We start from the raw sequence: 12,025 nt of genomic DNA on the forward strand, positions 1-12,025 counted from the left end.
GATTTTTCTGATCTGACTAACAGGCAGTGGTCAAGATTTCACGGGTCTGTATTATCGTTTTTAGTGCCCGAATACTGGAGAAGGCCCGGCAGCAGCTACAGGAAGAAATACTACGGATTCAGAGCCAGCTCTTGGATGAGAAGAAGAAGCGTGAGCAGCACGAAGCGCTGGTCAGACGGCTGCAGAAACGCGTACTGCTACTCACGAAGGTGAGTTCCTAGATAACGTTTGGAAAAGCCCATGTCCTTATTTCTTTCCTCCAGGTGCAGTCCTTGCCGTTTCTTCGTTGTTCACCTCTGTAACTGGTACTACAAAGTTGCTATGGGGTCTTTGCATAGTGGGTGCTATAAGAGACATGAAACTTGTCTTTAGGGCTGTGTTAGAATAGAAGTACTAGTACATCCTAAGGCTTTGCTAGTGCTCCCCCCATCTGGGCTCATGCTGTGTTGGTGATACGTGACTGCGTCTCAGACTTGGCATTTGTGCGAGGGCAGAGAATTGAATCATGTTGTCGCTAGAGTGTTTTGAGCCACTGAAGGGAATTTATAATGGCTTTGGCTGCATCGCCTCCTTTCCTAAAGAGAACGAAACGACGGCACCTTGTCAACTGTTCCTGTGGAAAAACAATTTACAGAGAGTAAGAGATTTGCCTTCCTCTTACGCCGAAAGTCTGTTCGAATGTAATGGTAGGCACTAGACCAGTAAATTGAAAATACGTTTTAAGATTCTTTCTATAGGATATATCAAAGAAGTCTGCATTATCCTATATCAGGTATGCTCTCGTGATGAAATTCTATACAATAATTTAGAAGTCTGTAGAGCATTGAAAACTTTGTATTAAATTCTGAGAGTGCCCTTTCCCAAAGGGAATAATAATTCTCTATAGTCAGAATGATAGTTACTTCACTTTCCAAGAATACTCCTTACAAAACTTGACTCATCTGAGCAATCTCCCTGACGTGATAAAGCTGCTCACTGAAGTGAGCTTATATGCGTGCATGAGGTCAGACTCAAGTAGTTAGACCACGTGAGAGGCTGCCAGCCATGTCACTCTGTATGCGGAGGAAAGATGCTGGTATGGAAGTGTCTGAGCAAGAGGGAAAAGAGCTGTTCTGTTGCTTGTGCTTTAGGCTTTAATGTTTGGTGTCAGCTAAAGCATTTTCATTGGGTTTAATTGTGCTGCACCCAATTCTGTGTAATTCTGTTATCACTGTTGAGCCAAAGAAGCTGTGATATATGGTGTGGTGAGCAGGGCTTATTGAAGCATGGAGCAACCCCTTTACAAGAGGATATTCTATCAGATCTTCTGGCTGCAGAATTTGATGCCATGGAGAGTCACATAAGTGAGAAGAAGAAAATGACAGCAGTTCCTTCTGCTTCACGCTGAGGCAGGCACTGCAGTCAGAGTGGATGGACCAAACCCTCTCCATGGAAACAGAAAAGGCATCTCTTCTTCTCAGTCTTTCTGATACCCCCAGCAGCAGACAGCCCTCCATCCTGTTCTAGTTTGGTACTGGCATGGCTGGACATGACACAGGTGGATACTGAACCTGATAAAAATCCTTCCTTTATAACCTTCTCGGCTATCTAGCGTAGTACCAGGCTGCTCAGCCCTGAAGGAAGTTTCTCAGATGGTTTCTAAAATATTCCCTTTGTTAACTTATTTTCAGTCCTCAGCAGAAACATATTTTGTCGTGGATCACAAAATAGCATTACTTTTCTTTAAGTACTGGACAAAAAGACAACAGTACTTTGTCACGTAATGGATTGTACCCTAATTTATATAGAAAGATAGAGCCCTTGCTTTGTTTGCTACCCTGCTTATCCTCCCCCTGAAGAGGAATAGAGGAAAAGTTGGAAATGTCCTTCATCAGACCATGGCAAATAAACTTGTGGTTTGACAGTGGAAGTTTTCAGTGTGCTGAATGATTCCTCAACTGACCTGTTTTAAAGGAATAAAGACTTGGCTGTTCTCTGAAAATTTATATTCCATCCAGAGAATGCTCGGGGTCCTTTGTGAAGAAGTACACGCATTATGGTACTTGGGCAATCTATCCTGGGCACTGTTTCTCCCGCTGGTTGCTCTTCTCATGCAAAATCATAAGGAATTTCATTTAATTAAAAAAGTATGATATTGTGATTTAAAATGAGATTGAGCAAATATATTGCCTGTTAAAAATAATTATTTTACATTGAAAGCATATCACCTAGAATGATATTTAATCATCTAATTAGTGGCATCAGTAGTACAGTGTGCTTCTATGTAATTTGAGAATGGAAAAGATGAGCTCTCTCTATTGAATCTTTGTCTTGTTAAATAGGACTGTGAAAATCTAATTTGGGGGAGACTATTATATATATGATTGAATTGCTATTGCTTTTGATAGTGTGATTTTTGCATTTGTGTATATTTGACCCTCTAGTAGGACAGTGAATCTGTTCCTCTATGCTGAGCAAATAAGGATTGAAAGGCATCAGATGTGTTTAACAGTGCAAGTTTAATGCAGGAACAGCTATCCTTTCTTTGGGCTCCAATTGTAACCTGGAAGTCTCAGGTCTTGAATATGTTTGAAAAGATCAATAGAAAACCATAAGCTGGTCTTCATTTGATAACAGCAGTACCTAATATTTTAGCAGCAAACGTGCTCTCTTCAGGAGGTACTTGCTTTGCCAGTCTGATTCCTTCTCAGCTTGCTTTATGGCTATTGAATTTTTTCCTCAAGATTCAAGCAATACTCTTTGGCTTTCACAGATTGCCTGTCTCACTTGTTCAGTCTTGTTCATTTTCTACTTGCCACAGTCTCTGTCGTTCTTGGTTGCTCTCATATTTCCATTTCAGTGCATTTAACTTCTCCCTCCATTGCCTGCTTCCTTGCCTCATTTGCTTCTTCTGGGCTTTCTTGACCTTGCTTGGGCCTTTCCAGTTGGTTTACTGCTTGGAATTGGCACAATTGTCAGTCTGGGATACTTCAGTGAGCCACTACAAATCTCTCTTCCGTGGCAGACTTGAAGAACAGTGTTCTCCAGTCTTTGACATACTGGTGCAGTGGTCCAGCCCTATCAGTCCCCCCTCTGACAGTGTACTGGCATAGGAGCTGCGTCCTGGTTATTCCTGTTGACAAACTGCTGTTTAGAACATGTTAGTTGATTACTTTCCCCCATATGTCCTTGTAAATCTGGGTAGTGCTGAAGTTTTCTGATCTACATGTTTTCAGTGAAACATAAGACTAGATTTGGACACCCTAGAGGTTTTCAGACATTGATGGCTTGAAGATATCTCCTGGAGTGTCACTCTGTTCACTTAAGGTGATGAACAATAAATGGATGTTTGCAGGGATGTATTCACTCGCTCTTTTCGAAATCCACTTGACTGGGTTCGCTGTCTGTTGTGCTGTCTTTTTGCTTTGGCTTTGCTCAGAGTTTTAAGGAAATCTTTAATCTTTCCTTTATTACCTGAGGTGGTTCTGATCCGATACAGCAGTAGTGGGAGATATCTGAAATGCTGGGGAAAGACCTAGTCCACCTCTGCCCTTTTTCTTGTTTGATTTACTGCTGTATTGGCTTTGAATGCCATGTTTACCTACACAGTTTTGTATTTGACTTTTGTGTTATCCTTAAGGTTGTGAGTATTTCTCTTTTTCTGAGAGCTTTGCACACTACTCCTGTCTTTGTTTATCAAGTAGGCTTATTAAAAACAGTCAATTCTGCCACTGAGTGGCTAAAATTTAGAATCATAGAATCATTTTGGTTGGAAAAGACCTTTAAGATCATCAAGTCCAGCCATTAACCTAGCACTGCCAAGTCCACCACTAAACCATCAATCTCTTAGGAAATTTTATATGATGTGTAGGTCTCTCAAAATGAAAAACCCTTTCTGAAAATCCTTATCTGAGTGCAAGCAGCTGATTGAGTCATTATTTAATGGAAACAAAGCTCTGGTCTATTTGTTTCAGGAGGCACAAATGGACTTTGTGCAGCAGAAGTGAGGTTGGAGAAAAGCACTGACGGCACACTGAAGGATTCCCAAAGCCTTCGGATGTGGAGGGCCAAAACGTGGCTTGCACGGATCTTCATAGGTTTTCACCTCTACCCTCTCCTCATGTGATTTTACCTGGTTGCGATCAGCCCTTAGCTATATTTGGTATTTAGCTGCTGTTTTGGTTCAGACCTGCCAGTCTCTTCTCCTGCAGTTCAGTGTTGTTCTGTGCACAGAGCTGGTGGACGTAGTGAGTAGGAACAGTCTGTAGCACATGCAGTGGATTTGGCCAGAGACCGAATGCCCCGCTTGCTTGCAGCTGGTGTTTGATCCTTCATGGGAAGCTCTTGCCTCTTTGCATGAGCAAGAAGTCAAAATGTGAAGCCCAATTTCAGTTACTTTTTGTAACTTATCCCAAATGAGTCCAATTTGCTTCTCAAATTGTAGACCTTGTGAATGTACACTGTCCTAATTGCATCCCTTACTCTTGTATAAGGCATAACGCAGCAAATGAATTAATCTGATTGTACTGGACGTTGTTGTTTTGCTGTGTTTATTTCCCGTCTGTGCATTTGTCTGCCTTTGGGTACTCTGCTGCCCAGAGAAGAGGCTGAAAAATTTCAATTTGTTTTCTGAGCTTTCAACCAGCTCATGTGATATGATAGGAAATCTGTTTCTATTGAGACATAATTTAGGCCAGCACCATAAAAGTTGGAGATTAAACAAGTATTGATTAACCAACTCCAGCTGACTGTTCATACCACGTGTTCCTGGAGATATCTTTGCAAGAGTCGGTGTGAAGTATATAAGTGATTCCCAGAGCCAAGAATGGCAGAGATGCATCAGAAATGGGACTAGGTAATTAAACTGTTCATTAAGCATGGCAGATGCAGAGTTCATGACTTGATTTGCCATCTGCTTTGTTTTGTAATCAGTAAAGATTTAAAATAATGGTGATGGTTTCTCTGTCATATTGGGTCCTACATTATGTTTTTTCTTAGGAGGTATATAATTTTAAAGCGCAAGGAAGGATCTTAAAGTTCTGGGGGTTCAGTGAAGAAGGTGAATTAACTCTTTTCCTGGGATATGTAAAAAATTAGCTTTAAATATTGCCCTCAATATTGCACTGAGTAGCAATAAAAACCTCCCCTCTGGCAAACACATGCCTTGCAACAGACCTTCTTTTGTGTATCACACCCCGTGCTCTGCCTCCAGGTAGCACGGACGGCTTTGGGGCAGAACTGAGCCGCTCCTCTGTGTTATTAGTAGCGTTGAATGCTTTTCCCTGGCTGTTATGATATGATGCTTCTTCCTTCCTTCAGTCCACTTCATGACTCCGTGTATGTCATTTAAGCAGCGCCATTACTCATGCATCACCAGCTGTGCTGCCACTCTCCGCACGATTGTTAACTGCAGTCAGCCTGACCCTTGCTAATCCTTTCCCTCTGCTCACTGTGTCTCCCCTTCGTGGATTTTTATAAACCAGTGGAAGTTATCTTCCTTTTTATGCCTGCAAATAAATACATTTTAAAGCGATTCCACTACTCCCTCTTCTGTGATTCAGCAAGGCAAGTGTTGTTGGGTGAGGTGGTACTTACTACATCATCCTGCACGCTTGAGAAGAGGGGAGACAGGGCATGCTGTGGTTGAAAGAGACTCAACAACCTTTTAGATTGAGCACAGTTCCCTTTAATTTTAACTTGATTATATTAATCAGTTAAATGATTTCAGAGAAAAGGTGATTGGTGGTTATGGGCGGAGGGGGGTGATAGCAAGGGAAGAGAGAAGATCATTAACTGCTGTGGGACAGAGAGAAAGAAGTAACTGCTGCCTGTGGAGTATGGGGTTTGAACAGGTCTCTGCTGAGTTAGTGTCCAGTAACATAATGAATTTTAATTCCCAGACTCCTCTTGTAGGGTGTCTTTTTTAAAGGATGAGGACTAATAAGTCAGAGATGAGGTAGATGCTTTTATGAAACATCTCCCCTCTGTTAGCTGGTGTTCCATTGATCCCGAGTTCAGGCTGATGCAGGGTGGTTGTTGGGCTCCGTGTTCGTGGTTTATGCGGGAGCATCTGGATTTCTGGATAAAGCGTGCTAAGTTTTGTGAGGAGAAAGCAAGATTTGGGGGTTGGATGTAGACATTTTCTGTTGGGGTTGAGGAAATAGCACGTTTTGTGTTTGCTTTTGTTGGTTTCTGACAGCCTTGTGTCTTGTGAGGTGAACATGCTTCAGGGAAAGAGTTCTGGGATGATTTAACACTAGGAAGTTTTTTTTCCCCTGTATAACCCAAATTTGTTGTGATTTTTTTGAGTAACTTCTTCCAGTTACTTACTGTGTCATGTTTTAGTCCTGGTCCACCTAACCACCTTCTGGAGCTCGGGCAGCTGCCTCCCAAATATAGCAGCGTTGGAGGTAATGTGCTGTACCACTCTTTGCCTGCAATGGATGCTGTACAAGGAGATTCTGCAAATATTTATTCTGACAACACTTTTCCCGTCTGTTCTTTTTTAAATGTCTTTTACTGGTCTACTTCGCCTTTCTTAATCATCTTGCTGTCTGCATGGTAAGGACCTTTATGCTATGCTCCCACCTGCTGTATGTAACAGCTTTCTGGGATCTATTGACCTTGTTTCAAATATCTCTAGATCTCAAAAGTTTGAGGGTGATTTTTCTCCTTTGTACCCCCTAATTTGTCTGCTTCTGGGTCTTATTTAGCTTGTAATGGTATGGTCCTACTCTAGTTTTCATAGAAGTTGCTATACAGAAAATACAAAAGAAGAAATATAAATTTTATCCTCCTCACCACAGTCTGGACTGCATTATGCAAATCATGCAGCTCGGCAACTATAGAAATGCAGCAGTGTTGGTGGCTTCACCCTGCCTTTTTCATGAACCAGTCATAACATTCAATGAAATGGTTTCATCGGCGGTGCCTGCGCTGCCCTTTCTGCAGCATGCTGATCAGAATCCCACAGTACTCTAATGGCAATTTTTGCAGAGATTTGTACAATGACAGACTAACTTTGTGCTGATTTATACTTGATGCTTCGTTATATTCATTACAAGATCTTATTTGCATGCTTGACATTTTAAAATATTGTGTTTGGAATGTGTTATTTATTTTGAGACCTTTATTAAGCAACCTCAGTCTAAGGGTTTAATTGTTACTGATAGCTAAGAGTATAATTACCTCAGTAAAATATCATGACTATATTAAGCAAATGGAAATTGTCTTCCAGAATAAAGTGAGTACAAGCCATTTTCCTTTGAAACAGGCTGTTCCACGAGATCTGCTAATATCATTTGCTAATACAATTGCAGAATCTGTCTCTAAAGAATGAATAAGGAGAGCTGAAATCGATGTGTTGGACAAGAGGCTGTCCGTAGTAGTTTCAAAGCAGTGCACAAAGACCATTTGGGAGGAGGAAGTATCTTGAAACTAAACCAGAAAACAGTACTGTTTCTTAAGTGAGATTTGCAGATTCCTGAAAGACAGGAGAAATGCATGTTTTCTGGCACGGGCTCCCAGAAAAAAGTATGCTTCTCTTTTGCTTGGTTTTCTTTGTTTGACATTAACTTACTTCCTTTGCCTGATTTGGTCATAGGTTTACTACTTGCTCTTTTTACTCAGTGAAGAAAGTAGCAGAGTTGTTGAGTTCTCACTTCCTTATCCTGGTCCAAAGTGACTTTTCAAAGCCTAAAGAGGTTCCTTTAGTTTATGACTTATCAGTCTGCATTTGGGTCTGCTTCTGCTGAAGAGATCTCCGGATCTGAGATGACCGAGTTCGTTTGCTGGTGTGAGCACTGGAGATGTTTGGGAGCAGGGTCTGCCCTTACCTTCTTGCTTTCCCTTGGATCCCCTCCAGTGGGATCTTTTGCTCTTGAGCTGGTGTTGCCCTAATTCTTCATAGCTAGTGGGTAAATTCACGTTTTCGCTGACTTTGGATGTTCTACCTCTTTGTCTACCTGTACGGGTACCTACAGGAATTTGTCCCACAGCAGTATGAAGGTGATGTGCTTTGTTAGAGTCGAGCTTAGTCACCTGCGGGCTTTCAACATGGAAATAGTGAATGTTAGTTTCAAATGACCAGCCTGGAGGCAGAAGATGAATTGACTCGTGGGCCTTGCTTCCCTTTCCCTTTTAGAAGCATGAAAGAGCTCATAAAAATTACCTTAGCAATTTTTTGGGGAATCAGTTCTGTGTAATTCTTTCTCTTGCCTTTTTATGTATCTGGTAAACCTTGTAATGATAAAAATACGGTGTTCATTACTATCTTTGTGTCTGATGCTTTTGAGGTGGAGGCACAAGGACGGCCTCTGTATTCTTACTGATGTTATGTCTGACATAATTTCTATTTAAGCAAGGTGTTTAGAGAGTTTTTAAAAAAATTATAACAATTCGGTATATGCAGCAAAGTTAAAAGTTATGTGTTATTTTACAAGGTATTTTTGAAGTGCTATAGAAATGTGATCTTTTCTCCCAGAATACTGACTAGATTCTGCTTTGTCCTACCACCACTAGATATTAATGCTCAATGCTAAGAGGTTAGATTATGAAAATTAGAAATATAGCCATAAAAGAATTTATTTGACCTTCAGTTCTCGTATTTCTCTGAGAGAAAGGGCTGTAGGACTTCTAAAGGTAAAATATTCAATAAAAAGAAATTAGGTTAATCCAATGTTATGGCTGAGAATTTAAACTCACTCAGGTCAGGTAATTCAAAGTTATAGTTCCCTTGATGCGTGTGCTGTAACATTTATTCCTGTGCTCCTCAGCCCTGAATTATGAAGGATGGTCGAGCGGATATGGCAGAGAAGCAAGTGGGAAGATGGATGGGCGAAATGAGGGAGTTCTTGTTAAGGGAAGTCGGGCAGAACAAACCTCACTTCTGCGCCTCGCAAGCAAGGGAAAGGCGAACAGTAAGAGGTGGCCGAGTGAGGTAGCTGGGCACGGGCTTGGGTGGCATCCAAGGACAGGGGAAGGGACTGAGGGTTTCTGAACAGCAGGCTTTTAAATACTAGCAAGGATAAGCTGCAAAAAAAGGGGGTTTTGCATTTCTTTGTTCCTCAAATACTTACGGTTTGAAGGCATTAATATCTGTGCCTCTTAGAGCAGTGGTATTGCCACAAGAACTGCAGCTTTGAATCTCTGACTTCTCTCTGTTTTAATTCTCAGTCATAAAACTGGATTAACTGGGTTTGCTTCAAGTTGAATTGCAGTGGATTTTTTTTAAAGGATAGGAGAGAGAGATAATTAAGTAATTGCACAGTAGCTTATTTCAACATGTGATGTGAGCCTCTGGTAAGAACAGCTGCACTACTCAGACACCAGTCACTCTGAGCATCCTTTCAAATGAAGACCCAAAATCTTTATAAAACCGAAGGACTGTCTGGAGAATTAAGGAGTTTTGGATTGCTCCTGGCACGGTATCATGCAGTACTAACTATTTTGTTCAATGCATGTTCACAACATCTCAGGTCAAGCATTGCTTAAGTTGATGAATATATTAGAAGTCAAATGAGTTTTTCTGAAGCAGTGTTGAAATGGCCTTTGACCCATGATTTGTTGTATTGAGGAGAAATCAACTGTTCCCTATTTTATGAGCACATTTGCTGAGGTAGTATTTCAGATAGAGACAGCAACATTATTTAATAGAAACTATAGCAAATTTTAAGAATTGATCTAGTTTCAATTAATGAATTCTGATTGATGTAATGAGATTATTATATTACAAGTTTCTCAATATACAGGACATCTGCTATTTTTTTTTTTTTTTTAATAATTGTGCAGGCCATCTAGACCAGGACCTGTGAAGAACCGTTAACCATAAATGACCCTGTTTGGGTGGAAGCAATTTGTGGCAGTGGGGGAACTGAGGCTTACTTTTCCCTCTGTATGAATCCAGAGCCTCAGGATTTCCCCAGAAATATCACTACCTTTTTCGAACTCAGGAATTTGGAAGGGGATTAATAGGTAAACAAAGTGTAGGCATGAGACAGGAAAAGAAGATAAGCTTTTTACATCAGGATGACGTTAACTTCCCATCAGGAGGAAGAGAACTATTTTTGTGAGTCTTATGATTTGTAGAGGTTGTATGTAGGAAAATCCTGCAACCCTATAGGGTGTCCAAGCTGCTTTTTAAGTGTAGGGAAACAGGGCCAGAGCAATGTTTAAATGTGTCTGTCTGTAGTTGTGTCTACATCTCCTTACTTTCTTTGGGTAGTGAAGAAGAATTGTGTAAGGATTCCAGCAAATGTGTCCCTTTGCTTACTATTGTCTTGGGTCGGTAGGAAGTGAAATGTGCTTACTCCAGTGCCGTACCATCCCAGGTACTCGCTCCTGCGTGCAGCGCTGAGGGAAGCGGAGACTACACCCTTCTTGGTCTTCTAGTCACTGTTACTTTGGGTGCCACGAGACTGTGTATAGGGAATTGAGACAAAGTGGTTGAAGTGAAAGTAATTGAAGGGGGGAGTGTTTTTAAACTGATCACTTTTCTGCGAGTGTTTGAGAAGGTTTGTGCTGATCTTGTGCCTAGGAGCTGCGAACACCTGGAGGGCTGGGTTTGACATCGATGGCAAATATTTTTCACAGAAAAATTTGCATTCTGCTAATTTCCTGTGACAGCCCATGCCGTAACTGCAAGATCTGTTGTTTTGCTGCAGCTGAATACTCTTCCCCCAACTCCCTTAGCTCCACCGAAGATGAGCAGCTCCCTCTGTTCAGTTTTCTCCACCCTGCTGATGGCACTCTGAAGCTCACGTTCGCTTGTCCTGAGTGCCTGTAAGGAACTGTAAAAACTAAATATAGAAAGAATTGGATGACAGGACTCGGGTGTTCTTGTGTGTATTTGAAAGAGAGATTCAGACTCCAACAAGCAGCAGGTCCTAGGTAGAGCTTTGACCTACCTGACTGTATAGCACGTAGGTTTGGATTGAGGGAGACGGGGTGTACCCAAAGCCCTGTGGGCTCAACCTCCATGGGACGATGCCTCCATGTCCTTCTGTGACCCAGTGCCAAGAATGCATTCCCCTTCCAGGGAGAGAGGAGATGCTCTTATTCCCTTTCTCCCTCTGAGCAACAGGGGCTTCCTTTCGCGGGGAGAAGCAGTTGGAAGAGTCCCTGCTCCCACACCCTTTCTTCTCTGCCTCACACGGGAGACACACAGGTTATAGCTAGGTCCAGGACCAACAGCTGGTTGTTATTGCTTATGTGGATGGGAGAGTAGCTGGGAAGGCTAATTCTGTGCATTAAACACGTGATTAAGTTAAAGATAAGCGTGGATGTGAAGTAACGTTTCTTTCAGTATGTGCACATAGCATAGAGCTGTGTGCTTCTACAGGGCACGTGCAAAATGAATATGCAAAACGAATGTGCAGTTCTCAAAATGATCTAGTGTCTGAGTTAGCGATTTAAGCAATTTAACTCTTCCTCTCTCCAGTTGCTGTTTTTTCAGACAAGTACATAAGCTGCAGAAATTTTATGTTTTGCATTTATAGCAGTAGTTCTACTATGTAAATAGTATTTTCAGTTTTACAGATAAGGAAACACTTTCTAGCTTTAAAAAAAAAAAAAATTTTTCTGTTGATAACATACTACCTTTGGAGACCAACTTTCCAGGTTGACATTTCTGTTATATTAATTACAAAAGAAGAAAAGCTGCGCTTGTTTTGTCATTGGGAAATGCCATTTGCAAAGTTATTGGAAAGCTGACCTTGTCAGAAGTGTTATTGCATTATCCCTTTGTGAGGGCCACCACAACTGAATGGCAAGGAGAAAATGCAGGAAGAAAAAAGCAATTTCAGGAAATATAATGAAATCAAACCAAAATGCCTTTTATCCCTCTCCAACGTGAAGATGTTTATTAAGATAGCATATGTAAGCATTTGGTGCTGGGGGAAAAAATGCTTGTGAACCACACTAGGTTGTTTTTTAAAAATAAAAACCACCATGTGAGAGAATTTTTGACCTTTTGCGTGAAGTAAACATGGACAAGTGGCAATACTTTCTCCAGGTACTCCCACTCCCTGTTTTAACCTGCTGTAACCCC

At 41.3% G+C, this 12,025-nt stretch overlaps 1 protein-coding gene across 3 annotated transcripts in view; it reads left to right on the forward strand.

Moving 5' to 3' along the window:
* MAD1L1 (mitotic arrest deficient 1 like 1) overlaps positions 1-12,025 on the forward strand; it is a 372,656-nt gene that overhangs the window by 113,169 nt on the left and 247,462 nt on the right. For all 3 annotated transcript variants that reach the window (XM_054842372.1, XM_054842373.1, XM_054842374.1), the window contains one exon: positions 65-209. In XM_054842372.1, the coding sequence (XP_054698347.1) occupies positions 65-209 (145 nt within the window). The remainder of the gene's footprint in view (positions 1-64; positions 210-12,025) is intronic.

This window comes from Grus americana, chromosome 15 (assembly GCF_028858705.1).
Source record: "Grus americana isolate bGruAme1 chromosome 15, bGruAme1.mat, whole genome shotgun sequence".
Lineage (NCBI taxonomy): Eukaryota > Metazoa > Chordata > Aves > Gruiformes > Gruidae > Grus > Grus americana.